At 48.6% G+C, this 19,617-nt stretch overlaps 1 protein-coding gene across 8 annotated transcripts in view; it reads left to right on the forward strand.

The window, feature by feature from the left end:
- SPRING1 (SREBF pathway regulator in golgi 1) overlaps positions 1-19,617 on the forward strand; it is a 321,466-nt gene that overhangs the window by 256,308 nt on the left and 45,541 nt on the right. For 4 of the 8 annotated variants that reach the window (XM_073790116.1, XM_073790121.1, XM_073790120.1 and 1 more), the window contains exon 6: positions 1,540-1,654. In XM_073790116.1, the coding sequence (XP_073646217.1) occupies positions 1,540-1,654 (115 nt within the window). Of the gene's footprint in view, positions 1-1,539; positions 1,655-3,183; positions 3,307-12,359; positions 14,013-19,617 lie in introns of those variants that run through there. The other 4 variants (XM_073790115.1, XM_073790118.1, XR_012325188.1 and 1 more) reach the window with 4 other exon arrangements.

Below are 19,617 nucleotides of genomic sequence, written 5' to 3' on the forward strand. Positions count from 1 at the left end.
AGGGAGAAGGGGTCCAAGATGGACACAACAGCAAAGGCCTCTGCAAAGCAACTGAGGACATGTGTGGTGAACACCAAGATCAGGATAAGCGTTATCTACCTGGCTTGTTTCTGAAAGGTTGTACCGTTTACCCTGAATGAAAAATGTCTGGCTCACCACATCCTCATCAGCATTGACCACTACTGGGTTTTCTTTTTCCCCCTTAACTTTGCTAGCTTGAAAGTCTAGGGACTTCCCTGGTGGTCCAGTGGTTAAGACTTCACCTTCCAATGCAAGGGGTGTGGGTTCGATCCCTGGTTGGGGAGCTAAGATCCCACATGCCTTGCGGCCAAAAAACCAGAACATAAAACGGAAGCAATATTGTAACAAATTCAATAAAGACTTTAAAAATGGTCCGCATCGGGTTTCCCTGGTGGCGCAGTGGTTGAGAGTCCGCCTGCCACTGCAGGGGGCACGGGTTCGTGCCCCGGCCCGGGAAGATCCCACATGCCGCAGAGCGGCTAGGCCTGTGAGCCGTGGCCGCTGGGCCTGCGCGTCCGGAGCCTGTGCTCCGCAACAGGAGAGGCCACAACAGTGAGAGGCCTGCGTACCCCCCGCAAAAAAAAAAAAAAAAAAAAAAAAAAAAAGGTCTGCATCAAAAGAAAAAATCTTAAAAACAAAAAAAAAAGTCTATACAAATGATTTCCAAGTGTTGTTTGAGGTTGCCTCTCTTGAATAATAGTTGTTGAATTGCCCTCCAGATTTGTTAAATACCTGCATTTCCTCTCTCACTTTTCCTCAACCATTTAGTATAGGGTTGCCTTCGAAGCCCCAACAAGATTATAAAATTCCCAGGAGCAAGCATCTGGTCTCTCCAAGGGCACCCAAGCCAAGGTCTCTGCCCTCCTAGACACAGAACAAATGATATTTACCAACCGATGAGTTTCAGGCTTTTCTGATATTTGCTGAGCTCATGATTCTTTCACAAGAGGGACCTTGAATCTACATAAAAATACATGTGTAACTGAAAGAAGCAACAAACTGTGCGGGGTCCACAGAGTTCAGAAGAACTGCAGTTGCAGTCTGCGATTAATAACATTAATTTAGGGCTTCCCTGGTGGCGCAGTGGTTGAGAGTCCGCCTGCTGATGTAGGGGACACGGGTTCGTGCCCCGGTCTGGGAAGATCCCACATGCCATGGAGCGGCTGGGCCCGTGAGCCATGGCCGCTGAGCCAGCACGTCTGGAGCCTGTGCTCCGCGACGGGAGAGGCGACAACAGTGAGGGGCCCACGTACCGCAAAAAATAAATAACATTAATTTAACACCACACCTCATCATTTGAAGATAGTGGGTGGGAATTTTGTTTTGTTCTTGGGATAAAGGAAAGATTAATTTTTAAGGCTTCTTTAAGTAACCCTCAAAGAGACGCTAGAGATGAAATTACCTTTAATTGGCCAACTTAGTACTAGTTCTTGAAGGCTCAGGTGAGTGGAATGTGATTTCAGTCTGTTGAAAACTTGACCTTGTCATTTTTTGTCACTTCCTCTCCCTCCTTTCCAGGCCAAGGATTTACCTACCACTCTTCTCTCTGAATCAGAGACCTTCTGCATGGCTGGCATCTCCAACGACCTTCAGATTTTACTCACCAAACACAAGGCAGTACCTGGAGGTTGGGGTAGGTTGGAAAGGAGTGAGCTTCTGGATTTTTTTCCTATCTTCAGTAGACATGAAGGTGTATCAGTGCAGTGGAAATGGCATGAACTGGGATCTTATCCCAGCCCCATCACTTTCTAGAAGTTGACCTTGGGCAAATCACTTAGCATCTCTGAGCCTCAACTGCTTCATCTGTTCAAAGGGGATGATTAGCACCTACCACAAAGGTTGTGATCAGTGGTATGCAGGTAAAATTTCGATAACTGACTTCCCAGAGGAAACCCCTGATTTGCAGCATTTGCCAATTACAATGGTGTAAATAATTCCGCCATGGCCAGTTTCAAGCTCCCAAAATGAAGTCACTGAATACAGAGTTGGGAAAAGATGTGTAGATGTACAATAGCAAATACCATATAGTATTTTCACCATACAGACATAATAGACATAAAAAAAATCTCAAGAGCATAGATAATAGAATAATGCAGTCAATTGATTAAGTGAGGAGTTTTGAATACTTATTTCCTTTGTTTTTAATAGAATTTATTTAATTGTAAATTTATATAATTTCTTTTAAAAAATGATAGCTGTGCTTCTCTGCTCTCTCAGAGTCTATACCCTAGGGGACATGGGGACCCAAGGCTGAGAGAGGGGGAGAAGTCTGCAGGTAACCGAAGTACAGGATGGCTTACTGGGAAATTTAGGACCCAGAATGTGAAGTCGAACAGAATTGTCTTCAAACCCTGCCTCACTGGGTGGGTGAGCTTGGGCAAGTAGCTCATTCTCTCTAAAGTAATCCTGTCGCATAAAATAATTATTTTACGCTCATCTGTAAAATAATCCTCTTCTCTTGGGGTTACTGCCAGGTCTAAATGAGGTAACCTTTTAGCACAGTGCCTGGCACATAGTAACAGCTCAATAAACGATAGATGCGCTCATTAAGAATGCGATCATTGTGCTAATGGAAAAGTGTGAACTTCACATCGGGAGCTTGACAGAGGGACAGATCAAGGAGCTGGGTTCAAGCCAGGCGTGAGCAAGCAGGCAAGGGCTGTAGTTTGAGCTGGAAGATTGGGAGGGGGTTGCCTTGGGCTAATGGGCAGCCACACCCTTAAAAGAAAAAAATACCCAGATAGGAACTTGGAGCCTGCCCCTTGCTTTGGATGTTCTCTGTCTGGGAACAAGGGTCAGGAGGGCAAATCAATGAGCTTAAAAAGTAAGAGCAGGTAAACAATGTGAGGCCCTGTCTGCCTTCCTCACCGGGTGGGCGGCAGTTGTGGGGCCTGGCAGCCCACCGCCGTCAGCCGCGAGAACTGTGAACTCATGGTGGTGAGGACAGGAGCCTCCACCACCGGCAGGGCATCAGCCAGAGCTGAACTTGAGAAAAGATCTGTCGCTCTGATAAGGAACAGATTGCGCTGCTCAACCCAACCTGTCCTTGTCGCCAGGGACCCAGCCCAATGTCCCCTCTGGCTCAGAAATGCCAGGACACTGGGAGGTGACCAGCTCACATCCGCAGAGCTAAAACTGGGGTACCTGGGACTCTCTCTCCAGAGCTCCCCTACCTGGAGATGGTCTGGGCGGTGCCCACAGGAACTTCGTGGCTGCCGTCCAGACAGGAGGAATTGGCTGGCAAGTGTGACTCCCTGCAAAGGGCTGTGAAGATTCCTAAAGAGCTGTGTGCACCAGCTGCCTCGCCCTTCCAGTCTGAGCCTGGGTTTTTCTTAAACAAGAAATTACCAGTTATCGTTCACTCTGAAGCTACACCCAACCGGCTCGTCCACTTGGCTGGCCACCTCTGATCTGCCAACAGATGCAGCCATTACTCATGTTGCTACCCCCCAACTTCCTCTTTCCGAGCTGCAAATATGGTAACAATAGCTTTAACCAAGTGCCAGGCATTTCTTGTGTCAACTCATTTAATCCCCACCACAACCGATGAGGTAGGTTTTAATCTATTATCCCCATTTTATAGATGAGAAAACTGAGTTCAAATAAGAGAACAGACCCATCCACGGTCATCCAGCTAGTAAGCGGCTAAAGCCAGGATTTACACCCAGATCTGTGTGGCTCCACAGCCCACTTGCTGCCAGTAGCCCAGAATGCCCTCTGTTCCTCTGATAAGTTACGCCCAGGGCAGGCCAGGACTGGGGTGAGGCAAGCGAAATATAAGGAGGCGCTCGCTCTCAGGTTCATGCCAGCCGGGACTGGGCCCTGGCACGACCCCGAGAGTGAGTGCCTCCTTGCATTCTAGGTCCTGGGCACCTGCCCCAGCCCTGCCTCTAGGTAAATACCCAGGTTTAGTAGCAAGGTCAGGGCAGCTCCTGGACGGGAAGACCAGCTGTGACCAGAATTTCTTTCTCTCACAATTACACTGGTGGAATTTTCAGACCCCACCCCTCCTCCCGCCCCCGCCCCCGCCTAGGGACTCAGCCTAGGAAAGGATCCCTGAGATCCCATCTCTCAGACCCCTCAGCACAGCTACCTTGACAGCCTGTTAGCTGGGGGCAAAGGAAGCCAGCGCTTGCCTTCCCTTCCGTCTTTCACAACATCTGTCCCCTGCAGAAATGTCCCTCCTGGGTGAACTCAGCAGTACAGGCTCAGGCACCAGAGTTAGACCTGGGTTTGAATCCTGCCTTCACTTCCAACCAGCTGTGTGATTTTGGACAAAGGACTTTCCCCTCTCTGTGCCTCGATTTCCCCATCCGTAAAATAGGACCAGTGATGCATGATTGGCAGGATGTATTAGTTTCCTGTGGCTGCTGTAACAAATTACCACCAACTGGGTGGGTGAAAACAGCAATTTTTACTGTCTCGCAGTTCCGGAGGCCAGAAGCTGAAAATCAAGGTCTGAGCAGGGCCGCACTCCCTCTCAAGGCTCTAGGGCAGGATCCTTCCTTGCTTCTTCCACCTTCTTGTGGCCCCAGGCGTTCTTTGGGCTTGTGGAGCATCACTCCAGTCTCCGCCTCTGTCTTCACAGGGCCTTCTTCCTTGTGTCTGTCCTCTTCTGTCTCTTATAAGGATATTCTCATTGGATATAGGGCCCAACCTAATCCACTATGGTCTCATCTCAATTCTAGCTTAACTGTGTCTGCAAAGACCCTATTTCCAATGAAGGTCACATTCTGAGGTTCTGGGTAGAAATGGATTTGGGGGGGACACTAGTCAACCCTACTGTACAGAAATGGGCCTGACCCTCAGCCCTCAAGCAGCCTTCCCCTCTGCTCTCTCCTACCCCAGTTGGAGGCTGTGATGTTCAATTTCCTGTGTCAACTTGATGAAGCCACAGGGTGTCCAGTTATTTGGTTAAACATTTTCTGGGTACGTCTATGAGGGTGTTTAAGGATGAGATTATCATCTGGATGGGTAGACTGAGTAAAGCTGATGGCCCTCCCACATTCAATCCCTTGAGGGCCTGAATAGAACAAAAAGGTGGAGAAAAAGAGAATTCACTCTCTGCCTGATGATTTTTGAGCTGGGAGGCAGTCTTTTCCTGCCCTCAGACTGAAACTTACACCACTGGCTCTCCCGGGTCTCCAGCTTACAGACAGCAGACTGTGGGACAGCTCAGCCCCTATAATTGTGCAAGCCAGTTTCTTATAGTAAATCTCTTTCTCTCCCTCTCCCTCTCAATAGATAGGTAGATAGACAGATAGGTAGATATAGATAGATGTATAGGTATATGTGACATCTGTATCATATATATCTTTACAGTTGTCCCTTGGTATTCGTGGGGGATTGGTTGCAGAGCCCCAGCAGATACCAAAATTCAAAGATGTGAGTTTTTTGGTGGCCTAGTGGTTAGGACTCTGCGCTTTCACTGCCGTGGCCCTGGTTCAATCCCTGTTTGGGGAACTGAGATCCCACAAGCTGCGGTGTGGCCAAAAACAAACAAACAAACAAATGAAACAACGAAAAAAAGATGCTCAAGTCCCTTACATACAATGGCATAGCACAGAGAATACAGCCAGCCGCCTGTATCCGCAGATGAGAAGCCCACAGATGAGGAGGGCCGACTGTACATCTAAATATATATATGGATTTATCTATATCATATCTATCCTACATATAGGATATCTATCTCATATCTATATCTCTACATACAGAACTATCTATATAGATACGGTTATAGAGAAACGCATGTCTCCATATGGATAGCTCTGCTTGTTTCTCTGGAGAACCCTAAGACAGAGGCTTTTCTTTCCCCCATGGAAAGAGAAAGGATGCTTCCAAGAGCCCTGTACTTGGACGGGTGGCAGACGTTCCCTGTGCGGGCAGCCAGTTCCCTCCTCATCCCAGCTTTCCTCTCTGGTTTCTGAGTAAGTGTGGAGGAGGGTGAATCCAGGCCAGATCCTCCCCTCATCTGAACTGTACTTTCCATGGAAATGAACTTTCCCAAGGAGGCTCGCTGCCCCCTGCTATTCTTCGCCCAGAGGCTGAGTTGACACCCATGTGAGTCAGAACAGGAACACCCTCGCGAGGTCCCGGCTTGTGGAGTGTCACATCCAGTTGTCACAGGCCCGTCGGGGAAGCATGACGATGGCAGTTTGCAGGGGGAGAGCTGCGGGTCAGAGGAGTCCAGTAAGGAGCCCAGGGGCACACAGCTTTTATTTCCGGGGTGCGGGGTGTGGTTTGAAAGTTACGACGATTGCACTCCACCCCAGCCCTGAGCCCAGGCCGTTCGAGATGAGACACGCTTTGCGCCGGGCTGGGCACGATGACTTGCGTCCACCTGCTTCATCCTCATAGCCGCCTTGCGAGGTGGCTGTCACCCTCCGCCTGCGAACAGGGCTCAGAGAGGCTCGAAGAAGGGCTCTCCTGACTCCGGGCTCCGCAGCTGTCAGCGCCAGGGTCCAGCCTGAGTCCGCGCATCCCCGAAGCCCTCCTCCTCCCTCTCCCCACCCCTTCCCAGCTCACACTTCTCTACCTTCCTGATCCTTCCCCAGGTGGGGCAGGTGAGGGAGGAGTGGCTCCCTGAGGAGGGGGCGGGCCTGCTCCTTCATCTGGTCCGCTTTCTGCAGAGAGCGAGAAAGCGCCTGGGTGTGTGAGTGTGTGAATGTGTGTGACTGGGGGTCTGTGTGTGTGTGAGCCTGAGTGTGTATGTGAGAATGTCTCCGTGTGTGAGTGTGTGTGTGTGTGTGTGTGTGTGTGTGTGTGTGTGTGTGGCTTGGGTGGGGGGCAGGGAAGGGACAAGGGTGGGAACAGACATTCCTGGGAGGTTGGGCCAGGGCTGGGGAGGTACCCACCTCCCCCCTCCCTCCCCTCTCTCCGCCTCTCCTCTCCTTTTCCTCCCCTGGCCCATTCCCCGAGGATTCTGTCGGGCAGCCTGGGACAAATGCAGAGAGCGAAGCTAGGGCGGGCACACCGCAGGGGGGTCAACGGGGGCTAAGCCCTCGTCAGGGGTCAGGGCCCTCGTCTCTGCCTCCCCGGGTTCCTGAACGCCGAGGATTACAGCTTCAACTTCTGCTGTTTAATCAGCTGGTAGCAATTTAACCATTACACCCCAGTGAGAGAATCCAAGACATTTCCTACAGGAGGGGGAGAGGGAAGACTAAGATGGGAGGAATGCAGGAAAGGGGGAGCGGTGGAGACACAAAACGGCTTTATTAAAAAGAAAAAGGGGGGAAGAAAAGGAACATGATCTGTAATTGTATCTCAGATTGAAATAGAGCTCCCAGGGCTGGGTGGGGAAGCAGACCCCTGGAGACGCTGGGGCGGGGGAGGCTGAAGGGTTGAAATGGGGAAGGTGGGTGCTGGTTGGGGGCAGGGGCGGGGGACACCAGAGGAGCCTGGCTGTGGGATGTGGGAAGGAGTTTTGTCTCCTGCATTGAGGGGCGGTCTCCAGACCCAAGGAAGGCCCTGCCCCTGGCAAGCCGTGCTGAGTCTGGCCCCTCTGAAACTGGAAACAGCAGAGCAGCTAAGCAAGGATTGATTCGCTTTACACCACGGGTTTATCTGTAAAGTGCTTGGAAGATGAGATCGGCAGGCTAGGTGAGATTCTTTATCAAATGCATTTTCATTCTGTAAAAAAACAAAAATCTTCTCCAGCCCACTCCCTTTTTTTCTGGGCCCCAGTGTGCCTTAAATGCTCACACCTGAGCCCAGGTGGCCCTGTTGTCAGCTACTGCACTTGGCCCCCAAGCCAGGTGGGAGGGAGCCTCCTCTGTGTGGCTTGATGCCGAGCACTGGGGTACATCTGTGGAAGGGGACTTGGAAGAAAGCCAGAATGGCATTTGGGGCATAGAAAGGGCACCACTTTGAAGCCTGGGGTTCCAGGTTTGAACCCCAAGGCTGTCCTTGGCTGGCTGAGTTAACCGGGGCAAGTTGCTAAGCCTCTCTGAACTTCAGGTCTTTACTTTGATTTACAGAGGCCACCATACTTTTTCTACAAAGGATTGGATAGTAAATATCTTTGCAGGCCATGCAGTTTCTGTGGCAACTATTCAACTCTGTCTCTGTAGCATGAAAGCAGCTGTGGACATACACAAATGAACAAGCATAGCTGTGTCCAATACAACTTTATTTACAAAAACAGGCAGCTGGCCCACAGGCTGTAGTTTGCTTTCCCGTAATCTAGAAAATAGAAATGGTGATGCTTCTGGGGACCCATTAATTAAACGCAGTGTGTTAGCACATTGTCAGGGTCTGAAACGCGATGGCTGATTGTCATCCAGATGGGGTGAGCAAGACAGCTGAGACTTCCCTGACCAACAGACTTTCCGCCAACTTTCCATCATTTCATGGCAGGCACGGGCAGATGCTATGATTAAGTCAGTAAAGAAGCCACTAATGGGAGTCTAAAGGGACAAGGGCCTGGACATTAACGAGCTGGGCTTTGCAGGGTGAATAGTTTTCAGAGAGAGAGGATGTAGGGTGTTAAGGGAAAGTCACTATGTTCCCTTGAGTAGGGAAAATACGTGCATACATGGACACAGAGGCAGGAGGGTCCAGGATGGGCAGTGGGTGTGGGAGAGAAAGGGGAGGGAGAAAGGCAGGTCTCAAATATCAGGCCCCTCCCCATGCCCTACCTTGGGATTGTTCCAGGCTGGAGCCAGTGTTCAAGGCCCGACAACAAAAGGGCTTCTCAGCTCTGCCCACTGACCTTCCCTCTCCATTCCTTCTGTAATGCCTTACAGCCCCAAGTGACGCTCCACTCCTTCCATCCAAAGGAGGCTACAGGGCATTGTGCTAAAAAGCATGGACATTGGAGTAACACTGATGTGGTTTCAAATGTCCCATTGAACATTTGCTTGCTGTGTGGTCTTTGGTAAATGTCTTCACCTCTCCAGATCTCCATTTCCTCATCTGCAAAATAGGGGCTCTGATCTCACTTACCCAGCAGGTGTCCTGCTGGGGGGTTACATGGGATGAGGAAGGACAGTGTTTCCTGGCACATAGTAAGCACTTAATACACAGAAGCCATCATTAGTATTACCATGATTACTATAATATTTTATAATTATACAATATTTTATAATGCAAATATACTGCTTTATAATTATAATGTATTACCATTATTATTATTATAATACCTCTTGTGCTCCTCAGCCCCCACTGCCAAAGGGTCTAAATGAGCATGGGGACACGTTGGTGCCCAAGACTGGGAGGTCTGGGTGGTGGCCTCAGCCCTTCACTCTGCCACAGGACATGGATTTTGAGCACTTCAAAAGCATCCGGTGGGACTCCCTCATTATTAGTTCAGGGAACCAGGAGACTATGTAGTAGGTGTAGAACACACATCGCTTCCTCCATCAATTACAGCACTTCTGCACAATATACTTTCTCAGCTCCATTTTCCAGATGAGGAAACTGAGGTTTAGTGAGGGCTTAAGTGACTTCCTCAGATTCAAATGACTGTTATAGCATTGGCAGAGCTGGGGTTTGAAACTAAGAAGAGGGCATTCCAGGGCTTCCCTGGTGGCGCAGTGGTTGAGAGTCCACCTGCCGATGCAGGGGACACGGGTTCCTGCCCTGATCCGGGAAGATCCCGCATGCCGCGGAGCGGCTGGGCCTGTGAGCCATGGCCGCTGAGCCTGCGCGTCCGGAGCCTGTGCTCCGCAACGGGAGAGGCCACAACAGTGAGAGGCCCGCGTACCGCAAAAAAAAAAAAAAAAAAAAAAAAAAGAAGAGGGTATTCCAAACTCTGGGCTCTTTCTATGTCACACCAAGAGCTCCTCCACCTGCTAAGAACCAGCCTATTCAAGCATCAAACCTGCCATCTTGGTAGGGTGACCAACCATCCTGCTTTGTCCAGAACTGAGGGGGTTCCCGGGTGCCAGACTTTCAGGGCTAAACGGAGCAGAAGTTTTAGGTGAACACAGCTTCCCCCTACATCTTGGTGCTATGGACACCAGGCCCATAAGCCATTGGCCTCCCCAGTCTGCCTTCAAGTGTGTCTGCTTCCTGCCCTGTATTCGGACCCTCTTTCCTCTGTGCTGTGCTGTGTGTGGGTAGAGCCTCCAATGGCTGCCACTGTGAATCCCTGTCGATTTTCCAAAGTGAACTTTTGTGAAATCACCAAAGGGCACAACATCCTAAAATTAAAGCATTAGTTAAAATACATAAAACATGAAACAGCAAAAGCAATGGAAACAGCTGAAATAGTATAATAAAACATGTCATTACAGCAGATTAGGATGAAAAATAGTTCTTGCATTATGCCCCGAAGGTTGGCAAACTGAGACTTCGTAAATATGTCAAGAAATGTACACACAAACGCACACACAGAGATATTTATATAAGAAATCTCAGAAGCAGTGGAAACAGCTGAAATGGTAGAATGATGTGCATTTCGAGTACATAGTGTGCGTTCTTGCCCCGGTTTATATAACACGATCAGGTACATATTGGGGAGGCGGGGTGCAGAGATTCTGGACTCTGCAGAGTGTCACCGGGCTCTGCAATTTTCCATCAAGAGTTCTCCGGGAAGTTAAAAGCAGTCTGTACAAGATCAGCTTTCGGACCCCCGCGCCTTTGCCTATCAGAGGTCTCCCTGGACGTTTACCTCGGTGTGTGCAGCTCTCCTGCACTAGTCCCATGTGACCCCACATTCCTGCTGCTAATGGGTTCACAGTCTGTTTCGCCATATGGGGGGAGGTAGAATTTCTAACGGGGAAGCCACAAGCCAGCTTCTGCCCACTATTACCCCGACCAGGATTGACTGATACTCATACTTGGGGCCTCAGGGAGGGGACATAAGCAGGGTGACCAACCATCCCTGTTTGCCCGGGACTGTCCCAGCTCTCGCACTGAAACCCCTCAGTCCCAGGCAAACTGGGATGACTGGTCCCCCTACAGTCAAGTCCCAATGCCATTGGCTCTTTCAGTGTTCAACTTCCTTCTATTACCTTTTAAAATCAAAGATGGACAAAGCCAGTGAAATCACCTCAGCCCATTCCTGAGTCATCTTTCCCCCGGTGGATGCAAAAAGGAACCTGTAACTCAGGTTATAAAAACTAGCAGAAAGACGTGAATTTTTGGCGTGCCACCAAAATCCTACTGTCCACTGCTGATCAGCAAATTAGCGAATTGCTTCTGGGTTGATCTTTCCGGTGGGTCTTAGTGTCTGTTTTATTTAACTGACGGCATCTGTCTCTGATAGCAGGGCTCTCTTGGAGTGATGAACTGCGTCCATATTTACTCTTCTTCCTAAAGCTAATTGTTGGGGGGTTGTGTTTTAAATACCTTTTTGATGTGCTAAGAGCTCCCCGTGAGGTAAATAAACAGACCGTTAGGTTTCGCCCAGAAGTGTCTGCAGAAGCACCGTCTCCTAATTCGTGGTAGTTAATGGACATTAACCTCTCCAGCTCAACCCTCATCCTATAATCATTGTCATTACTTATAATAACATTTTACACTTGTAGGTCAGCTTTTCTTTCTAAGTGCCCGAGTCTCGCCTAATGAGTAGCTTTTGGATCTAAATAATGAAGTATTTGCCCTTCTCAAGTTTCCATGTCTAGGAACGAGAACGCTCTTCCCCTGACCTTTGGCTGGAGCCTGTGCGCGAGTGCACAGACACACACATTCACACTCACGGGCACAGGCACACATGCGTACGTGCACTGGAACACACATGCGCACGCACATACAAACACACACACACCCTCTGAGTTACCAACGGGAACTAATACCACTTGTCATTTCCTTATCTTCAACATGCAAATAATCATGATAGCCACCATTGCTGGAGCGCTTCGGCCCAGTTGCTGTGCTAAAGGCACTCAGCATGCGTTTCATTTTTATAGCAACACTTTGAAGTAGAGAATCAGCCCATTCTACAGACAGGGAAACTGAGGGTCCCAGAGGTGCAGTAACCTTCTCAGGTTCACACAGCTAATAAGTTACAAAGCGCCATCCCAACCCCCGTGACTGTCACCAGGGCCCACACTCTTAAGCCACCAATGACCCAAATGACCCCAGCCGACTCAGATCCTTCAAATGCCCTTGACCACTGTCCTGGGGCAAATCCCAGTGGGAGAAGAGTGCCGGGGGCCCCTGCTTCTGGGTAGCATTTTGCAGCTCCAGACCACTCGAGACAGTTTGCCCGATCACAGGGGCCAGGAATGGCGCTGACCTTTCTGGACCCAGCGTGGGGTTGGGGCAGTCTGGACCCGGAGCTGCCATCTCTCAGAGGAGGCTGAGATGGGCCTGGCTGGACCCTACTGAGCCCCGACCCAGTCCCCTGCCTCCCCTTCTGGAAGGATATAGCACTTTTCCCTCTTCCCATCCAGGAAGGAGGAGAATGTCTGTGGTCTGTGTCACAGCTGCTACCGCAAGGGAAGGGCCTCCGAGGGACAGAAGCCCTACAGAGACAAGACTATGGCAAAGAGAAAAAGAACCAATCCTCTCAGCATCCTTTCTGCTGGCAGCTTGAAGCTATTTGAGGCGTCAAACGTCCCCCATTTGGTTTCGAGGCAAACGCCACTTGGCTGGGGAGGGGCCCCATTTTCAGCAAGTGTTTTAGCAGAATGCCAGAGACCAAAATTATATGCCTTCCCCTCACGGCTTAAAAAGCAGCCTTCAAGGGGGTTTTGCCCATGTATAATTCAAGAAGCGCCAAAGCTGGAAACTGCAAACTCGGTTAGATTTTCCTTCCCCGGGCGGATCTTCGTCTCAAGCCACAATTGTTTAAAATTGCAGTGTCGCGTGCGTGGAAGGGAATGGCTCTGACCCCTTGTTCAGGTGACACTTGTCAGGACCTCCTCATTGAGGAGGCTACAAGAGGACACACAGCGGAAAACCTGAGTGGCTTTGGTCTGCATCCAAAGTTCTTTTTCCTCTCTTTTTCTTTGTCCTTTTGAAGAACACAGAAGCATGAAGCAAATAGCAGCCCGGTCTGCTGGAGTTTGGTACTCGGTGTCTCAGAGGCCCTGAGGACATCTTGCTGCTTGGGGGTGGCAGCTTAAATGTCCAGAGACTCTCAAACGACCAACTTGAGCATGTCACCCAGCTCCCACCCAAATTAGCAGGCAACCAAGAGGCCAGGACACTGGGGTCCTCCTGCAGGTTGCTTCCACAGTATGGACCTCGCAGGAGCTGGCTCTGAATATAATCATAGTTTCCATAACTGAGGGACACGATCACTCAGGGTTGGCAGCCCTCCAGATTATCTCACTTCCTGGGGCATGACAGCAGGGCAGACTCCAGAATCAGGGGATCTGGATTCAAATCTGCCCTGCTACTCAGTGGCTGTGTGACCTTGAGCAAGTTGCTCAGCCTCTCTGGGCCTTCTTTTCATCATCTATAAGGTGGAGCTAATAATGTCTGCCTTGTGACGTTGTGAAGATTAAAAGATTAAGTGCTTGCCTGTAGTGCCCAGCTCTGACCTCTCCAACGGGCACAGCAAGCAGAGTGCCACAGCCATGGTACTTTCAGGAGCCCCCCCCCCCCACACCAAATACTTTGCTGCTTGAAATAAGCAAGATGCATACCTTGAGTGCATTGGAATAAAGGTGAATATAATTGAAGCGGATTGCATGCATCTTTATAACTATGCAGGGATAAAAAATAATTTTTAGTATTTTTAATGGGGAAAGGAGCCCACAAAAATCAAGATGTGGCCCTGTTGAGCCCCACCGAGCACATTATAATCATCTCCTGTAAACCTCACAGCCCACGGTGGCAAATATTGTGAGCCGCATTCTAGAGGTAAAGAGTGTGGGACTCAGAGAGGTTTGGTGACTGTCAAGGCCACACTTCTGATAAGCCCCGTTCTCTTCTTCTTAAGCTCCTGCTTTAAATCAGAAGTCACCTTCATACAACAAGGAATAGAAGAGAAAGTTAGCTTGGCCCTGCCTTCGGAGGGGTCACGGGTGGAGCCTTTGCCCAAGTATCCCCCCACCAGGATCTTGGCGCCATGCACATACCACTGGCTCTATTATTCACTAAATAAATTTCTTTAAATTATTTATTGAAATTAATGTATTTTTAAAAGAAAAATGGTATATCTCTACCACGAATAGAAAGCTGGGATCGCTTGCCATAATTTTTAAAAAATACTTAAGTATTAAAATTTTAAATGTTCACATGTAGACCACTTAAAATCATCTTGCATTAGGGTTGGAAATATAGAGAGATGAGTGAGGATCAAGATCATGCAAGTGAGGGTCAAGGCCATGTGAGTGAGTGTCAAGGTCATGTCAATGAGGGTCAAGGTCATTTGAGTGAGGGTCAAGATCATGCAAGTGAGGGTCAAGGCCATGTGAGTGAGTGTCAAGGTCATGTCAATGAGGGTCAAGGTCATTTGAGTGAGGATCCAAGTAGAATGAGTAAGGATAAGATCCCTGTCTTTATTATAAATTTTGTTATTTTGTTCATCAGGGATGTTTTTCATTAATCTTATTTTTTTTATATATTGCCTGTATTTATTTTATCTTAATGACTGAGTTTTTTGTCAACCCCTTAAATTTTGGACCAGAGGTGAGTGCCTCACTTGTGTTATGTCACCTGTGTTGCATACAGAAGGAACGTGCTCCCCACTTTGAGAAACCCAGTCCAAGGTCAGTGACTTCCTGGGCCGGTGCCTTGGAGTAAATCAGACCAAGGAACAGTGAATGGAGATGTTCCAGGGAGGCATGGGCAGGGTGTGGAGATCAGTGTGGGCCGAAGTGGTCAGCAAGTGGATTTTGAGAACTAGTTTCAAGGCCGAATTAACTTCCAGGCCTGGAGGGACCATTAACGTCTGCTCTCAGACTCCCCTTAATGGACTGAAGGCTCACTCCTGACCCAAGGTAAACCGTTTACTCCGCCTTCCTCGCTCGCCCTAGGCCTGGTGTTTATAAAGCCATTTGCACTCGCAGGAGAAGGGAGAATGAATGGTGATTGTTTCATCATTAAGTTAACTCTGCGACAACTCAGACGCAGCACAGGGGTGTCCCCATTCCTGTCCTCCCGCTGACCCACGAGCGTCTACTGTCTGTAAATACCACCCAGCGCTGTGAACAGGTGTAAGATCCGGCTGAGTGAGCCCAGGCTGGGGCTGGAATGCAGAATTGTGCCTTGAGTGTGCAGGCTTCTCCGGCTGCAGAGTTCCAAACATTTCACAGGCCCTTTCTAGCAAAGCTAATTAACTTCCCACTCCCCCCGGTCACCGGTGTAGAGCAAGGCATAGGAATTATTGATGTGACCGAGTTTCCTAGTAGCTGGTGGGTTGGGGTCACCTTCTTGCACTGATCTGAGGGGGGAACTGAGGACCTCGAGCTATACACACGTGCATGTGAGCACAGGAACATACGGGCCTGAAATCCCACATTTGATGTCATTAAGCGTGTGGGGAGCTTTCTGCAATGCACTAGGCAAATGCAGGTCTCTTTGAAAGGGGGGTCCCTGAGCCTTTGTGGGTAAATAATCTCACATGGTTGGGGGACATTCTCAAAGCTAGGGTTTGGGATGCATGGGACACCAAAGGGAAGACAGGAAGCCTGTGGGGGGGAAGGAGATGCTAAAATACGTACAGGGAACGTGTCGAGAGTGTAGGAGGCAGTGTGGGAACACATTCGTCCATGGATTCAGCCAATATTTACTGAGTACCTGCCATGTGCCGAGCACTGGGCTAGAGGCTAGGGTTACAGTGCTGAACAAGATGGACAAGGGCCTGCTCTCATGGAGCTCACAGTCTAGCTGGGAGACAAACCACAATGAACCAACTCCTTATCTCAGCCTCTAAGGCCTTTTATGATCTGGCCCCAGCCTTGTCTCATCTCCTGTCACCCTCCTCGGGACTGCCAAGCTCTAGCCGTTTGGCTTTCTTTTACTTCCTGAACACACCAAACTCATTCCCACCCCAGGGCCTTGGCACGTGCTTTTCCTTCTGCTTGGAGCTTGCTTCCCTGGATTTTCATATGACTTTCCTTCTCACTTCTCAGATCTCATCAAAAACATCACCTCCCCAAGAAGCCTTCCCTAACCACACACATCTAAATTTCCCTTTCTCTCTCTGTCACTTTGCAGTCCGTTGCCTAGTTTTATTTTCTTCTCAACACTTATCACCATCCTGGATAACTATTGGTTTCTGGGTTCCATGTCTTTCTTCTCCATGTAAATGTGAGCTCCTTGGAAGTAAAGCCTTTGTCTAGATAAAGGAAGCAAACAAAAAGTTAATAAGTGATTGTGCTTGTGACGCAGTGAGCACCTCAGTGAGAGAGGATAACGTGGACAGGTGTGGCCTGTTCAGGGCTTGGGGGATGGGGGTGGTCAGGAAAGGCCTCCCCAAAAGGCGCTGTTTAAACTGAAGCCTGCAGTACAAGAAGCAGCCAAAGTGGAAAGCAGATGGGGGCTGGGGCGGGTTCAGCCGAGGAGCGGCGCCTGCAGGAGAAAACCCCAAGATGGCATTTTTTAGTTGACATTTTTCAAGGAACCGAAAAAGACACCTCTCTGGACAGTCAGGCCTGGGTTTGAATTTCGGCTCGGCTACCTCCAGCTGTATGACCCTCGGGCAAGTCACCTCCCTCTCTTGGCATTAATCTCTATCTTTATAAAATGGGGATTAAAATGCCTTCCTTGGGGGCTCCCTGGTGGTGCAGTGGTTGAGAGTCCGCCTGCCGATGCAGGGGACACGGGTTCGTGCCCCGGTCTGGGAAGATCCCACATGCCGCGGAGCGGCTGGGCCCGTGAGCCATGGCCGCTGAGCCTGCATGTCCGGAGCCTGTGCTCCGCAATGGGAGAGGCCACAGCAGTGAGAGGCCCGCGCGCCGGAAAAAAAAAAAAAAAAAAAATGCCTTCCTTGAACTCTTACTAAAATTACATAAGATAATATATAGAGAGAGTTTGGTACACAGTTGGAGCTTAATAGATGTTCATTTCTACCTCTCTGCCCTTCACGAGGTTGCTAGGAGACACCCCAGGCTCCTAGGATTGGCCTCCTTTAAGACAGGACCCTCTCCACCCCCATCCCTCATGCCTGCTACCTTTGCCCCCTCCTTGTATTGAATCCCAAGCCTTCCCCTACCTCCACCCCCGCTTCTTCCATCTGTATAGCCCGCCTGGCCCCCCACGGGCCTTCGTCTACAATCCCCTCACTGAAGGCTGCTCAGAGATGGCAGTGACAGCTTGTCCCACATCAGAGCTGAGCTGGGATCAGACCCCAGATCATCTAAATCCAAGACCAGCGTTCCTTCCATTGTACCAGCCTGAGGTTCAGAGCCGGGGCGTTGTAGTTGTTCACTACCAAGGATGCTCCCTCCGTCAGGTTCAAGACCCAGGGAGTAATAATGCTGACCTGCCCACTCCTGAGCTGAGACATCGCCAGCAGGATACTATAACTACCAGTTACCAAGCGCTGTCAAGGAGCTAGGTGTGCTTCTAAGTTCTTTACAGACATGATCTGATTCTGCAGTCTCAGTAATCACAGGAGGGATTATAGTCCCATTTTATAAATGAGCACGTTAAAACTCAGAGGTGAAGGGACTTGTACAAGATCCCCTAGCTGTGAAGACACAGAGTTCATAACCCAAGCAGGGGTAATGTTACAGGTCTTTAATAACTGGCACAGCATGACCACTGGCCAATCAGAAGAGACATCAGCTTTGCAAACCTGGCCTGGCATACCTATGAACATCAGCTCCCATGAGGCCGACTGCAACCCATGATGCCGTGGGGCCCCCCGGGGAAGCCAGTGCACTTGGGGAAAAATGAGGAAGCTCCCTGCTGAGTCAGACAGTTTGGGAGAGGACTAGAGAGCTGGCCCCAGCACCAGGGTGTAGAGAATATGATATCCAGACAAGACGTCATCTCCCTGAGACCACTTAGCACAGTTTGAAGTAGGAGGCAAATCCCAGAAGCATGGCCCAGAGTCTGGGTGCAGTCAAGTGGAGGGACACGGCCTGGCAAATCCAAGTAGAGGAGCTGAGGTTGATGTTCAGAGACCCACAGGGGCCTGAAGCCACCAAAGCAAGTGAGGCCTGAACATCTAGGCCAAGGTCCATGTCTCTGAACCCAGTCTGGGTTCCTTCACATTATTCAGCCATAATTCCTTTACTTCCATCCAAGACGGCAGCCCTTTGGTCAAACTGCCTGGACTTAAAGCCCAGATTCATTACCTGTAAGCTCTGCAACCTTGACTGAGTTGCTTAATCTCTCTGTGTTTCACATTCTTCATCTACAAAATTTTATTGCAGCAACGATGACATAAATTGTACTTTTTAAGCCCTGTGAGTAGTACTCAATAAATAAATAATTTTCCCAGGATGCTTTTATGAAACACCAATCATACCAAACTATTTGCTTTTCTCCTGTCACTTTCACAACTTGTATTGGTTAGGACTTGTGCCTGGCTGCTGGTAACAGAGACCTAAAATAACAGTGGTTTAAACAAGGTAGGGGTTTAATTTCTTCTCACTTAGAAAGAAGTCCAGGGATGGCATACTATGTCCTCAAAATCATCAATGTCCCATGTTCATTTTTTTTTCCATTATCCTTGGTGCATGGTTTCCATTATCAAGGTCACAAAATCACTGCTGCAACTCCAGCCATCATGTCTTCATTCCAGGCATGCAGAAAGAGGAAGAGAGAAAAGCAAAAGGGTGCAGTGGCTGAGTCAACCCATCTTTAAGGAGCTTTCCTGAAAGCTCTACCCAATTACTTTCCACATACTATTGACTGGAAATGGCTTGTGTATCTGCAGAGGAAGCTGGGAAATGTAGTTATTTTAGTTGATCTGTTGCCACTTAACAAAAATCAAAGTTAGGCTGCTAAGGAAGGGGGATATAGATATTGCGTGGGCAACCAGAAGACTTTGCCTCTTTTTGTCCATGGTGGTTTGTGTACTTGACATATTCCCTCCCTGTTAAAATCATACTGATCCTTTGAGGCTTGGCTCAAATGCATCACTTCCCTAAAGTCTTACCTAGAATCCTCTATCTAGCACACACCCCTTTCTACCTGCATTGCTCAACACAGTAGCAGCCACTGAGCAATGAAATGTGGCTAGTGCAACTGAATAATGGAATTTTTAATTTAAATGACTTAATTTTAATTAATTTAAATTTAAGTTAAAAAACTAATATTGCATTCAGTTATTGGAAAACTTTAAGTATGTTTGGAACAACTTGGGTATGCAAATCTAGCTTTTCAACCATAAATTATATAATCTAAATACAGATCAAGTATTTTCAAGGAAACTTTAACATCTGAATTGTGTTATATTTACACACAGATTTCAAAGACGTAGTACCAAAAAACAAAGAAGAACGTAAAATATCTCATTAATTTTTATATTGATTACATGTTGAAATGATACTGTTTGGGGTATATCAGGTTAGATAAAATATCCTATTAAAATATTGCATCTGAAAAAATATAATTGCATCTGTTCCATTTTACCTTTTGGATGTGGCTACTAGAAAAATTTTAATTATATATGTGGCTCTGAATATATTTCTACTTCACATCTCTGCTTTCTGTTTTCTGTATTTCTTTCTATTTTCTGTCAGTTATTAATATAGCAGTCTCCCTCCTCCATGTACATGGCTACATAAGAGCTGGAATCCTAGT

This window comes from Tursiops truncatus, chromosome 13, assembly GCF_011762595.2.
Source record: "Tursiops truncatus isolate mTurTru1 chromosome 13, mTurTru1.mat.Y, whole genome shotgun sequence".
NCBI classification, from domain to species: domain Eukaryota; kingdom Metazoa; phylum Chordata; class Mammalia; order Artiodactyla; family Delphinidae; genus Tursiops; species Tursiops truncatus.